This window comes from Electrona antarctica (assembly GCF_951216825.1).
Source record: "Electrona antarctica genome assembly, contig: scaffold_322, whole genome shotgun sequence".
NCBI lineage: Eukaryota > Metazoa > Chordata > Actinopteri > Myctophiformes > Myctophidae > Electrona > Electrona antarctica.
In genome coordinates, this window is record NW_027637422.1 from 8991 (window position 1) to 23918 (window position 14928).

Consider the following 14928-nt stretch of genomic DNA (forward strand, 5'->3'; position numbering starts at 1 on the left):
AGGACCCGCAAATCAACATTCATTAGGCCAAGGACCCCCAAATCAACATTCATTAGGCCAAGGACCCCCAAATCAACATGTATTAGGCCCCCAAATCAACATTCATTAGGCCAAGGACCCCCAAATCAACATGTATTAGGCCCCCAAATCAACATTCATTAGGCCAAGGACCCCCAAATCAACATGTATTAGGCCCCCAAATCAACATTCATTAGGCCAAGGACCCCCAAATCAACATGTATTAGGCCAAGGACCCCCAAATCAACATGTATTAGGCCAAGGACCCCCAAATCAACATGCATTAGGCCAAGGACCCCCAAATCAACATTCATTAGGCCAAGGACCCCCAAATCAACATGCATTAGGCCAAGGACCCCCAAATCAACATTCATTAGGCCAAGGACCCCCAAATCAACATGCATTAGGCCAAGGACCCCCAAATCAACATTCATTAGGCCAAGGACCCCCAAATCAACATTCATTAGGCCAAGGACCCCCAAATCAACATTCATTAGGCCAAGGACCCCCAAATCAACATGCATTAGGCCAAGGACCCCCAAATCAACATTCATTAGGCCAAGGACCCCCAAATCAACATTCATTAGGCCAAGGACCCCCAAATCAACATTCATTAGGCCAAGGACCCCCAAATCAACATTAATTAGGCCAAGGACCCCCAAATCAACATTAATTAGGCCAAGGACCCCCAAATCAACATTCATTAGGCCAAGGACCCCCAAATCAACATTCATTAGGCCAAGGACCCCCAAATCAACATGCATTAGGCCAAGGACCCCCAAATCAACATGCATTAGGCCAAGGACCCCCAAATCAACATTCATTAGGCCAAGGACCCCCAAATCAACATTCATTAGGCCAAGGACCCCCAAATCAACATGTATTAGGCCAAGGACCCCCAAATCAACATTCATTAGGCCAAGGACCCCCAAATCAACATTCATTAGGCCAAGGACCCCCAAATCAACATGTATTAGGCCAAGGACCCCCAAATCAACATGCATTAGGCCAAGGACCCCCAAATCAACATGCATTAGGCCAAGGACCCCCAAATCAACATGCATTAGGCCAAGGACCCCCAAATCAACATGCATTAGGCCAAGGACCCCCAAATCAACATTCATTAGGCCAAGGACCCCCAAATCAACATTCATTAGGCCAAGGACCCCCAAATCAACATGTATTAGGCCCCCAAATCAACATTCATTAGGCCAAGGACCCCCAAATCAACATTCATTAGGCCAAGGACCCCCAAATCAACATGTATTAGGCCCCCAAATCAACATTCATTAGGCCAAGGACCCCCAAATCAACATTCATTAGGCCAAGGACCCCCAAATCAACATGTATTAGGCCCCCAAATCAACATTCATTAGGCCAAGGACCCCCAAATCAACATTCATTAGGCCAAGGACCCCCAAATCAACATTCATTAGGCCAAGGACCCCCAAATCAACATTCATTAGGCCAAGGACCCCCAAATCAACATTCATTAGGCCAAGGACCCCCAAATCAACATTAATTAGGCCACGGACCCCCCATTTGAAAACATATGCCAGTGACCCCGATAAGGGAGGATCTTTACGGCTCTAGCAGTGATTCCGAAACATATTAATTTCATGGACCCCGAAATTCACACGCATTAGGCTACGGACCCCCGATTTAATGGCATTTCTATCTCTGGTACCGCAATTTATATTGTAAAACCACTGTTAATTTAACTCTGAAAGTGTACAAATGGTTCTCTGAGTTACAGACCCATAAGGGTCCATTTGGTTCCTTATATCTCTAATTGAGCTAGGTACCCCCTGGAACTCCCTCAAGTACCCCCACTGTGGGAACCCATGGTGTAAATGGTTCTCTGAGTTACAGACCCATAAGGGTCCATTTGGTTCCTTATATCTCTAATTGAGCTAGGTACCCCCTGGAACCCCCTCAAGTACCCCCACTGTGGGAACCCATGGTGTAAATGGTTGCAAATACCTTTGGGGCAGAGGAGGAGGAGGAGGAGGAGGGGTCTTTGGGGTCAGCGGTAGGATCCTTCCTCTTATCCTCCTCTTCCTCTTCCTCAGTGGTCACTGCGTCCTCCACCGTCAGCTCCTTGGCCTCCTCCCCCTCCCCCTCCCCCCCAGACTCGCTGTCAGAGCCGTGGGGGGGGGCCTCGCTGCCCTCCTTGGAGCCTTCCTCGTCCTCGTCCTCGCTGCCCACGCCCGTCCCATCGGACCCCCCTGGTGGAGAGGAGAGAGAACAACAACAACAACAACACACCAGTTAACACCCCCAACGGTTATTTAACCCATTTTGGGCGGGAACCCCTTTTGGTGTTTTTAAGCATTGTGTTATGCTTTAGCTGTTGAAAAATAGCAGATCTACAAGCGTAGATTTACATTTACATTTACGTATATGTAAATGTCCGTAAATGTAAATGTCCGTAAATGTAAATGTCTGTGCGTGCGTGCGTGCGTGCGTGCTGTGCATGCGTGCGTGCGTGCGTGCGTGCGTGCGTGCGTGCGTGCTTGCTGTGCGTGCGTAGCGTGCGTGCTGTGCGTGCGTGCGTGCGTGCGTGCGTGCTGTGCGTGCGTGCGTGCGTGCGTGCGTGCGTGCGTGCATGCTGTGCGTGCGTAGCGTGCGTGCATGCTGTGCGTGCGTAGCGTGCGTGCATGCTGTGCGTGCGTGCGTGCGTGCGTGCGTGCGTGCGTGCGTGCGTGCGTGCGTGCGTGCGTGCGTGCGTGCGTGCGTGCGTGCGTAGCGTGCGTGCGTGCGTGCGTGCGTAGCGTGCGTGCGTGCATGCTGTGCGTGCGTGCGTGCGTGCGTGCATGCTGTGCGTGCGTGCGTGCGTGCGTGCGTGCATGCTGTGCGTGCGTGCATGCGTGCATGCTGTGCGTGCGTGCGTGCGTGCATGCTGTGCGTGCGTGCGTGCGTGCATGCTGTGCGTGCTTGCGTGCGTGTGTGCGTGCGTGCGTGCGTGTGTGCGTGCGTAGCGTGCTACCTTCAGCGTCTCCCAGCTCAAAGTCAGAGTCGTCAGAGCTGTCATAGTCCAGAGCGTCCAGCAGGGACGCTGTGAGCGGCTTCACCTGACGACGCTTCACTCCACGGTCCACTACAGAAGAACAACCAACGTTAGTACAGAGAAACTCTATTTTAGTTTTAGTCATAGTCTTTGGAATTAAACTTCATTTAGTTTGTCATATTTTAGTCACCTGGAAATGTTTTAGTGTTAGTCTAGTTTTAGTCGACTAAATATAAGATTTTAGTCGACTAAAATGTATTTTGGCGGGCCTTGATGCCGTCGTAATGGCTGATTTTTACACTTGTTGAGCAGATCTACAAGCGTTACGCTGCGACGCTGAAAGAGCCATTTATTTTCTGTTCATGTTTTTTGATGACGTCATTCCAAGGGCTTGGTCATGGCCAAGGTTGGCCAGGTTACTTAATGAGACCCGATTGAATACTCAGTTTTTTGACTGTGAGACATAGGCTGTTGATTTATATGGTTATATGGTCATGAAGTGTGGGTCATGACTGAAAGAATAAGGTCGCGAATACAAGCGGCCGAAATGAGTTTTCTTCGACGGGTGGCTGGCATCTCCCTTAGAGATAGGGTGAGAAGTTCAGTCACACGAGAGAGACTCGGAGTAGAACCGCTGCTCCTTCGCCTGGAAAGGAGTCAGCTGAGGTGGTTCGGGCATCTGGTTAGGATGCCTCTCGGGCGCCTCCCTAGGGAGGTCCTCGACGCACGTCCCACTGGGAGGAGACCCCGGGGCAGACCAAGGATCACGTCCCACTGGGAGGAGACCCCGGGGCAGACCAAGGATCACGTCCCACTGGGAGGAGACGCCGGGGCAGACCAAGGATCACGTCCCACTGGGAGGAGACCCCGGGGCAGACCAAGAATCACGTCCCACTGGGAGGAGACCCCGGGGCAGACCAAGGATCACGTCCCACTGGGAGGAGACCCCGGGGCAGACCAAGGCGCAGTTGGAGGAAACACATCGACTCACTTGTATGACAACAAGACTAAAATGGCTGGAGACGAGGCAGCCAATCAGAACTGCTCGACTAGCCATGCCGTGCAGACGATGGGATGTTATGGGTTGTTGCCAGTGGTGGCAACTGTCGTGACAGAAATAAGCTAACCAGTCTCCAAAAACCAAACCTGGCCAAACCAGGCAAGCAACTGAAATATGCGGGGACTAGGCAACCCGAAATGTCGACTAGGTCTCTCGCAATTTGCGGTGTTGCAAGTTTCAGAGCAAGGCATAGACCAGCTGCATGCTTTGCAAGCAGCTGGTAAAAAAAAAGTTTATTTCTTTTATTTTTTTCCCGATTTCGTAGGCCTCAAGATCAGGTAGATTATAGTTATATTCATCAATGTACACAGTTTTTAAATGTACAAATATTTATTAAAAGAATATATTAATAGGTAGTTAAACAACTAGTCGACTAGTAAACTAGGCAACTAGTCAACTAGTAAAAATGACTAGAACTGCATGGTATACGATCATCTAGACTATATTTTTGTAAAAGTTATAAAATAATATACTTATATTTCCTAAGTTTGACAAACAGTTCTCCGTTTCAAAAACCCATGTCGTCGTCAGGTGCATCTCAGACGGTCACGACAGGACAAATCTAGTGTTCCTATTTGTATTGCTTTATGTATTTAGTCGACCACATAACATAAGGGGGGGGGGGGGGGGGACACCATAACCTCAACGCCAGCGCTAGTGGGGGGGGGGGGGCTGTTGGCGCGTTATTGCCCTCGTTCAGGTCTACATGGCAGAGAAAACGCATAAAAAACTAATCTTTAACATCTTTAGACCTGCCGATTCGATAACATATCTTCTAAAATCAGACAGTTTTCTGAAAAACCTCATGTTTCTATATCTGTGGTTCTCAAACTATTTCATGTCAAGGACCCCCAGAATTATCTGCATTTGGCCGCGGACCCCCCCCCCCCCCCCCCATCTGAACAGATGGAGGTCAAAGACGCAAAGATTGGAGTTAAAAACGTTCGCTCTGAAAGAATATATATTCAAGATTTGCGCCACAAGGTTTTTCAAAAAATAGCAGATCTACAAGCTCGTAGCGCGGCACTCGGTGCCGCGCTACGAGCTTGTAGATCTGCTATTTTTTCAACAGCTAAAGTGTAACATAATGCTTCAAAACACCCCGAAAGGGGGGTTCCCGCCCAGAAGGGGTTAATAGAAGCATTCAGGGCCACAAACGGGCCTTAAACTAAACGTGGTTTCACCTTCAAGCATAACCCGTCTAGACCCGTCTAGACCCGTCTGGACCCGTCTGGACCCCAGAGCACATCCTAGAAAACCACTTCTAGAATCCTGACAGTTTTCTTGAAAAAACCTCAGGTTTGTAATTATGTCAGTGGTTCTATTCCACATCAAGGACCCCCAGAGATGAACTGTATTTTGCCGCCGACTCCCATAAAGCAAAGACATGAGTTAGAAACGTTCGCTGTGAACGAATATTATATTCAAAAGGATTTGCGGCAAACATTTTCACGATTTCCCAAAAAAATAGCAGACGATCTTACGAGCTTGTAGATCTGCTATTTTCCCCAACAGCTAAAAGTTTAAAGATAGGGGTTAAAGTAGGTTCTAAAGCTATAAGACGACGCTGCGTCCTCCTCAGGTCAGAAAGGGATATAGAGAAGCAGGCCGTTTCGGTCCGTTTCGAGGTGGTTCTCCGTATATCAAATGCACATTACTTTGTCCGGAGTAATGCGGCATAAAATTGCTTTGCAGTAGTTAGCCATGGAGACGACTAACACGGCTTTCTGGAGGGTTTAACCCGTTTTGGCCTGACGTCGACATTTAAAAAATGTCTTTTTAAAATGTATTTTTTTCTGAAAAACCTCATGTTTCGATATCAGTGGTTCTCAAACTATTTAATGTCAAGGACCTCCAGAATTATATGTATTTGGCCGCTGGACCCCCATCTGAAAATATGTTGTTCCAGTGACCGCTCCACAGAAGCAAAGATTTGAGGCACATTTTCACGATTTTTCAAAAATAGCAGATCTACAAGCTCGTAGCGCGGCACTCGCTTGTAGATCTGCTATTTTTCAATAGCTAAAGTAAAACATAATGCTTAAAACACCTAAAGGGGTTCCCGTCCGAAATGGGTTAACCCAGTCTGGGCGGGAGGGAATCCCCTCTTGGTGTTTAAAAGCATTATGTTATACTTTTAGCTGTTGAAAAAATAGCAGATCTACAAGCGAGTGCCGCGCTACGAGCTTGTAGATCTGCTAATATTTATTTTTAAATCGTGAAAATGTGGCGCAAATCTTTGAATATATATTATTTCAGAACGAACGTTTTTAAATCAAATCTTTGCTTCTATGGGGGGGGGGGGGGGGGTCCCTGGAACATATTTTCAGATGGGGATCGGTGGCCAAATACAGGTATTTCTGGGGGTCCTTGACATGAAATATTGAGAACCACTGATACAGAAACATGAGGGTTTTCTGAAAACTGTCAGGAAGACATTCTTTAAATGTCGCCGTCGGGTCCAAACGGGTTAAAAGGCCCATGTTTGGTTTGCAGCAACGTGCTAGCGGGGGGGCATAAAACAAAGCACATCTCAGGGGAATAAAAAAAAGAAATAAAATAAAGAGATACAAGAAGGAAACACAGAGAATGGACGTCAATGTGGAAGAGCAGGAAATGAGCGGAGAGAGAGAGGTGGCGAGAGAGAGAGAGACTTTAAGAGTATATCTGTCACAGATGAGAGGCTTTATGGCACTTAAACATAAATGAGAAGTTCTTCTTCTTCAGCATTCAGACGGTCAGAGTGCGGCTGGTTGTCTGAGGCTGTGGTTAAAGGCAGGGAATAACTGTCTGTCTGTCTGTCTGTCTGTCTGTCTGTCTGTCTGTCTGTCTGTCTGTCTGTCTGTCTGTAAGAACAAGAACAGGCGACATTATCCTGGGTTTTCCATAACATTTAAATGTCTCTCATTTCAGGGTCTTTTCATTTCAGGGTCTTTTCACTCCAGCCATTTGGACTGGACTGGGTTTTGTGTGTGTGTGTGTGTTTTGTACAGATCCGAGGCAGTTCGCTACACCTTTGGTTTTAGCCTAGTAGCCAAAAAGTTAACCAGGACATGTTGAGTACACCAACGTTTTATGTTATAAATGTTGAGTATGGGTCCCCAGCATGTAGAAACTGATGTTATAAATGTTGAGTAAATGTTTAGTAGGGGTCCCCAGCATGTAGAAACTGATGTTATAAATGTTTAGTAGGGGTCCCCAGCATGTAGAAACTGATGTTATAAATGTTGAGTAGGGGTCCCCAGCATGTAGAAACTGATGTTATAAATGTTTAGTAGGGGTCCCCAGCATGTAGAAACTGATGTTATAAATGTTTAGTAGGGGTCCCCAGCATGTAGAAACTGATGTTATAAATGTTTAGTATGGGTCCCCAGCATGTAGAAACTGATGTTATAAATGTTTAGTAGGGGTCCCCAGCATGTAGAAACTGATGTTATAAATGTTGAGTATGGGTCCCCAGCATGTAGAAACTGATGTTATAAATGTTTAGTAGGGGTCCACAGCATGTAGAAACTGATGTTATAAATGTTTAGTAGGGGTCCCCAGCATGTAGAAACTGATGTTATAAATGTTTAGTATGGGTCCCCAGTAGTGCTGCCGGAATTGTCCAAAAATTACATTCGGATATTCGTTTTAAAAACCCACGTGGATTCGAGCAATTCAACCCATTCGGATTTCGATTTCGATTCGGGGCCATTCGGATTTTTTAATAATTAGATTTAGACCAATACAACCTGAGACATAACATTTAAGATCGCATTGCTGGCGCAACTCTCTCTCTCTCTCTCTCTCCGTGCATTGGCGCTGCTGAAAACCGAGTTGGAACAACGCATGCATTCTCCCTTCTCCCGACATTTGTCTTAAATGAGCAATCCTACAACACATAGCCTTATCAAAACGAGGCACGGAGGCAGTATTAAGTCACAGAACACTGCATTGCTGCTGCTGCTGCCGGACCGGCGCCGCAGTTCATCCTTACGCATTTTATTTATCTTTTTAAAATTTCCTGAAGGATAAAGCCCCTTCATGATTGAAGATTGATGAGTGATAGATCCGTGTGTTGTTGTCTAAATATACTCTCCCGTCCGTCCAAAACAACACCGAAGCAAAAATAAAAGTTTGGGTGTAGGCCAGGCCTGTCCCAGATTCTGATCACTAGGTACGCTGTTGACGGAAGATTTCACCCTTCTGAGCAGCGTACACTCACTGCGCAAATAACGTAAAAGGCCACCGCGGCCCCGCCCGCCCTGTGCCCACCGTTCTTTTCGCACCGTCTGTGCGCAAATAACGTAGCACGCTCTTTGCCGACTTTGCGCAGGGCGGGCGGGGGCCTTTTGTGAATCGGGGAACCTACGCAGCCTGCGTAGTCTGCGTTTAGGAAGAGTCTGAGGCAGCTTATTTATTCTTCAATGTGTGGCGGTGTCGGCGTGTCGCGTGGCAAATGCAAATATAACTAATCTACAAGCTCACAACGCTTACCCACGGCACCGTCTCACGAAAACTTGCACAGTATTTATTTATTTTTTTATTCGAATCTTAATTTTATATATTCAGTTATTCATTTATTTTTTTTATTCGAAAATTCGTTTGAATATGGAATATTCGTTGGCAGCTCTAGTCCCCAGCATGTAGAAACTGATGTTATAAATGTTGAGTATGGGTCCCCAGCATGTAGAAACTGATGTTATAAATGTTTAGTAGGGGTCCCCAGCATGTAGAAACTGATGTTATAAATGTTTAGTATGGGTCCCCAGCATGTAGAAACTGATGTTATAAATGTTGAGTATGGGTCCCCAGCATGTAGAAACTGATGTTATAAATGTTTAGTATGGGTCCCCAGCATGTAGAAACTGATGTTATAAATGTTGAGTAGGGGTCCCCAGCATGTAGAAACTGATGTTATAAATGTTTAGTAGGGGTCCCCAGCATGTAGAAACTGATGTTATAAATGTTTAGTAGGGGTCCCCAGCATGTAGAAACTGATGTTATAAATGTTGAGTATGGGTCCCCAGCATGTAGAAACTGATGTTATAAATGTTTAGTAGGGGTCCCCAGCATGTAGAAACTGATGTTATAAATGTTGAGTATGGGTCCCCAGCATGTAGAAACTGATGTTATAAATGTTTAGTATGGGTCCCCAGCATGTAGAAACTGATGTTATAAATGTTGAGTATGGGTCCCCAGCATGTAGAAACTGATGTTATAAATGTTTAGTAGGGGTCCCCAGCATGTAGAAACTGATGTTATAAATGTTTAGTAGGGGTCCCCAGCATGTAGAAACTGCCGGATGCTAACTTGCATATCTGGAACAATTTTCATAATTGGCATAATATGTGACCATACCATTAACAACCTATAGAAGGCAAAATATTCAAAATGTAATTTTGCTTTATGTAGCATGTGATGTGTCAAACTAGGGAGTTTTCATGATGCTGAATGCAAAAAAACACCCATTGGGCTTAAAACGGCCATGCCCCGGACTTCCGGTATGACACCAAAGAGAGCAGCAGCATGGAACACCAGCTCCCAGCAAGGTCTACTTTATTTCCCCTAAAAACCAACTATATACCGAAAAATAAACACAAAAATGGAAGGGGGAGACAAAAGAAAGACTAAAAGTGATAAAACAACCACCAGATCAGAAAAGAAAGGTAGACAAACAACGGAGAAGAGTTGCGACGGCAACGTGGACCCAGAGCTAAACGCACCAGGGCGAAACGCCATGGCGTGCCTACAAGCAAGCATGGAGGCGATACGCGCTGATATAAAAGCCATGAGGACCGAAGTTAGGAAGGAGTTGGAGGGCTTTAAAGAATCTCTTTTCGAGCAAATGCGCAAAGACATGGCAGACCTCAAGAAAGAATTCAACAACAAACTGACTAGGCTTGTCACCGACTTACAATGCACCGTGGACAACGCGGAACAGACAGAGCGGCGGGTGGAGAGCGTCGAGAAGTGGAGCTCGGACGCCAAACAAATGATGAGTTCACTACTACAAGACCACGAGAGACTGCAAGAGAAGGTACTGAATTTAGAAACAAGGTCTCGACGCCAAAACCTACGTTTATACAACGTTGCAGAAAACAGCGAGGGGAATGACATGATGGGGTTCATTAATAACTTCATTAAAACTGAATTAGCACTAGACATTGACCTGGGCATACAGCGCTGCCACCGATCTCTCGGTCCCAAGCCACCACCGACCGCCACCCCTCGTTCAATCATCATGTGCTTTCTGGAGGACAAGACCAAAGAGCTGGTACGCAATACAGCATGGAAGAAAAAAACTGTCCTACTGAATGGCAAAAGAGCTTATTTTGATAATGACTACCCTCAAGAAATACAGAAGAAGAGAGCCGCGTATGCCCCGATCCGCCTACTCCTAAAAAAAAAAGGACTCGCCTTCCATACCCCCCCCTTGACAAAACTACGTGTGTTTTACGATGGGGCCGGTCGCCCCACGGGAACCAGCACCACTTACAACAGCATGGAGGAAGCAAGAGAGGATTTGAAGAAGAGGGGGATCATGAGCACCGAGGAAGAGGAAAACCTTCGACCCACCACCACCTCCACCCCTACAACTACCACCGCAGATAACCTGGCGAAACTGAGGAAAACATCTTGGGGGAAGAGGACACCACATGACCGAGACGCACTGCGAAGGGCAACACAGAGGCTCCAGGAATTCCGCCGCACCGCAACCCCCCCTCCACTAACCCCCCCGCCACCAGATGACGACATCACCATAACTCATAACGCTGATTGATCTACGACGGAGAAGTACATGGGAAGTATTGGGAGATATCTTTGAATTCAGAATGAGACATAAGACATGGAAAATGTTCACCTCTCTTTGCTTTTATATTTTATTTCCCCCTTTTTACAATACTACCTTTGTTTGGACATACTTGACTGAATACTAAATACCTGTCTGATAGGTTGTTTTATACTCAGATATTCGATGTTAGCACAGACCTGTTGTCTGGGAGACCAAGCTGGGGCTCAACAGATGTCATATCACTGTACACTAGTTTCCTGTTTTCTAACAGTTAGTTAGTGTTGGAAGGGCCTCCTGGAACCCAGGAGATTACCTTTCCACTCATGAGGTATTGCTTTATGAAAGAAACCTCGAGCTGGAAGTCCTGTCTTTGTTTATATGTTTCTTTATTTCTTGATTTAAAGCTTTATATTAATGTATATAATGATGAGAAGTTAAGGCTACCTTGGGTTCACAATGACAATATTTGTACGACATAGGATAGCACAGATTATAATGAGACGATAATTAGACTTAATGTTAACGAGCTACAGAACCCAATTAAGATAAGTAAATTGATAGTTGATAGTGAAAACCAATAATTAAAAATCATACAAATACTGGTTAAAACGGATAATATACACGGAAATAGATATCTGATGAATGACCATTGGATGTATGTGTGAGAAAGGAAAATAGGTGAGACTAAACTTGTATGAACATTTGTCATTGCTGTAATGTTAGTTAAGGCTATTATTGGTACTATCTTCTTGTCACATATTAAGGTCTGGTTATATTCATAAAAATATTAATGGTAATGAATCAACAGAATATCAATGTGCGAAAAACAGACTTTGCTAAAGCGAATGATCGGTTTGAAAACACTGGAAAAGATTGACACCATCTTAGCATAGGACCTCAATCTATTTGGACTGGATGACTCGTTGCATTCTGAATGTTAACAATTGAAATGTAACAATTATATTGTACTGTGATGCCCGAGAGAACTTGCTTGTTCACAAAAACGGAAAAGAATAAAAAATAAAGTTTCAAAAAAAAAAACGGCCATGCCCACTTTGTGATGACGGCATTGGCCATTTTTAGCCCAATGAGAGTTTTTTTTGCAAAACTAATGCGTGGAATGGATTCAGCATCATGAAAACCCCCTAGTTTGACACGTCACATGCTACATAAAGCATGATGAAATTTTGAATATTTTGCCTTATATAGGTTGTAATTGGTATGGTCACATATTATGCCAATTATGAAAATTGCTCAACATAAGCAAGTTAGCATCCGGCAGTTTCTACATTCTGGGGACCCATACTAAACATTTATAACATAAAACCTTGGTGTACTCAACATGTCCGGGTTCACAATGGGGCTCTATGGGCTGGCTAATAGACTAAGAGGTTCACAATGGGGCTCTATGGGCTGGCTACTAGACTAAGAGGTTCACAATGGGGCTCTATGGGCTGGCTACTAGACTAAGAGGTTCACAATGGGGCTCTATGGGCTGGCTACTAGACTAAGAGGTTCACAATGGGGCTCTATGGGCTGGCTACTAGACTATTTGATTAGTCAAGTGTTAAAAAAAGTTGTTGGCACCCCATGTCCCACCTCCAGTGGAGCACATTGGGACCGTTAATCCTTTTTTACCATAACCTTTGACTGCACCGCCGCACCTTTAAGAACCGTCTGCACCGCCGCACCTTTAAGAACCGTCTCAATAGAGTATTCAATCAAGACGCCAGTGCTCTGGGGATTGACATCACGCCACCCTATGATGTCACCACAAAGGTCACGTCACCTATGATGTCACCACAAAGGTCACGTCACCTATGATGTCACCACAAAGGTCACGTCACCTATGATGTCATCACAAAGGTCACGCCACCCTATGATGTCACCACAAAGGTCACGTCACCTATGATGTCACCACAAAGGTCACGTCACCTTATGATGTCACCACAAAGGTCACGTCACCTATGATGTCACCACAAAGGTCACGTCACCTATGATGTCACCACAAAGGTCACGTCACCCCATGATGTCACCACAAAGGTCACGTCACCTATGATGTCACCACAAAGGTCACATCACCCTATGATGTCACCACAAAGGTCACGTCACCTATGATGTCACCACAAAGGTCACATCACATATGATGTCATCACAAAGGTCACGTCACCTATGATGTCACCACAAAGGTCACGCCACCCTATGATGTCACCACAAAGGTCACGTCACCTATGATGTCACCACAAAGGTCACGCCACCCTATGATGTCACCACAAAGGTCACGTCACCTATGATGTCATCACAAAGGTCACGTCACCTATGATGTCACCACAAAGGTCACGCCACCCTATGATGTCACCACAAAGGTCACGTCACCTATGATGTCACCACAAAGGTCACGTCACCTATGATGTCACCACAAAGGTCACGTCACCTATGATGTCACCACAAAGGTCACGCCACCCTATGATGTCACCACAAAGGTCACCTCACCTATGATGTCACCACAAAGGTCACCCCACCCTATGATGTCACCACAAAGGTCACGTCACCTATGATGTCACCACAAAGGTCACGTCACCTATGATGTCACCACAAAGGTCACGCCACCCTATGATGTCACCACAAAGGTCAAGTCACCTATGATGTCACCACAAAGGTCACGTCACCTTATGATGTCACCACAAAGGTCACGTCACCTATGATGTCACCACAAAGGTCACGTCACCTATGATGTCATCACAAAGGTCACGTCACCTATGATGTCATCACAAAGGTCACGTCACCTATGATCTCACCACAAAGGTCACGTCACCTATGATGTCATCACAAAGGTCACGCCACCCTATGATGTCACCACAAAGGTCACGTCACCTATGATGTCACCACAAAGGTCACGTCACCTTATGATGTCACCACAAAGGTCACGTCACCTATGATGTCACCACAAAGGTCACGTCACCTATGATGTCACCACAAAGGTCACGTCACCTATGATGTCACCACAAAGGTCACGTCACCTATGATGTCACCACAAAGGTCACGTCACCTATGATGTCATCACAAAGGTCACGTCACCTATGATGTCACCACAAAGGTCACGTCACCTATGATGTCATCACAAAGGTCACGCCACCCTATGATGTCACCACAAAGGTCACGTCACCTATGATGTCACCACAAAGGTCACGTCACCTTATGATGTCACCACAAAGGTCACGTCACCTATGATGTCACCACAAAGGTCACGTCACCTATGATGTCACCACAAAGGTCACGTCACCCCATGATGTCACCACAAAGGTAACGTCACCTATGATGTCACCACAAAGGTCACGTCACCCTATGATGTCACCACAAAGGTAACGTCACCTATGATGTCACCACAAAGGTCACATCACCTATGATCAGGGCTCCAGCGTGCGACCTATTAGGTCGCATATGCGACTTAATTTATTAAGGGTGATACTTAAAATTGAATGAGGTCGCACAGGTGCGACTTGCTGGAATGATGAGTGGAGGGGAAAAAAACATCCCGCAGTGCTTGCCCGTTCCATTGATTGAAAACATTGGACGTTCGCCTGACGCCCAGTGTTCAAAGAACGATCATTCACAAAAACCCACAAATAAGCTCTTCAGACTTGGATGGTCAGAGCGGCGCGATTACATACAAAGTCAATTCAAAGACGAGAATTGCGCAAACGGGCGCGGCGCGACCTGCCGCGGTACAAACTGGACGAACCGAGGCGAATATATATTCAGGTCTGAACGCAGCTTATCCGACACAAATTAACTAATCTTTCTCAGCTGTACAATTTCACTGGAGCGCGCAGCGCGCATATTTAACTGCATGATGATCAGTCATGATCTACACAGACAGCCGACTCCCGACCCAAACACTGAGTGAAACTTAGTAAACGTGTTGTTTGATTAAACATGTGCCACGAAAAATAGCTTCCAAAGCTTGTTATGTTTGCATCGAGGAGGTAGCCTATGTGTCCATACCATAGGTCCATACATGCTGATCGGCCAACAAAATACATTAATCTCCCTCCCAGTGAG

The 14928-nt window shown here is 45.8% G+C and overlaps 1 protein-coding gene across 1 annotated transcript in view; it reads right to left on the reverse strand.

Moving 5' to 3' along the window:
• Positions 1 to 2001: 2001 nt before the first annotated feature.
• The window catches only part of LOC306918942 (uncharacterized protein), a gene marked incomplete at its 3' end in the record, with an annotated part of 34572 nt that continues 21645 nt past the window's right edge, over positions 2002 to 14928 (reverse strand). The window contains exons 2-3 of the mRNA XM_079531778.1: positions 3008 to 3118; positions 2002 to 2246 (exon numbers count right to left, since the gene is read on the reverse strand). Of these exons, the coding sequence (XP_079387904.1) occupies positions 2002 to 2246; positions 3008 to 3118 (356 nt within the window). The remainder of the gene's footprint in view (positions 2247 to 3007; positions 3119 to 14928) is intronic.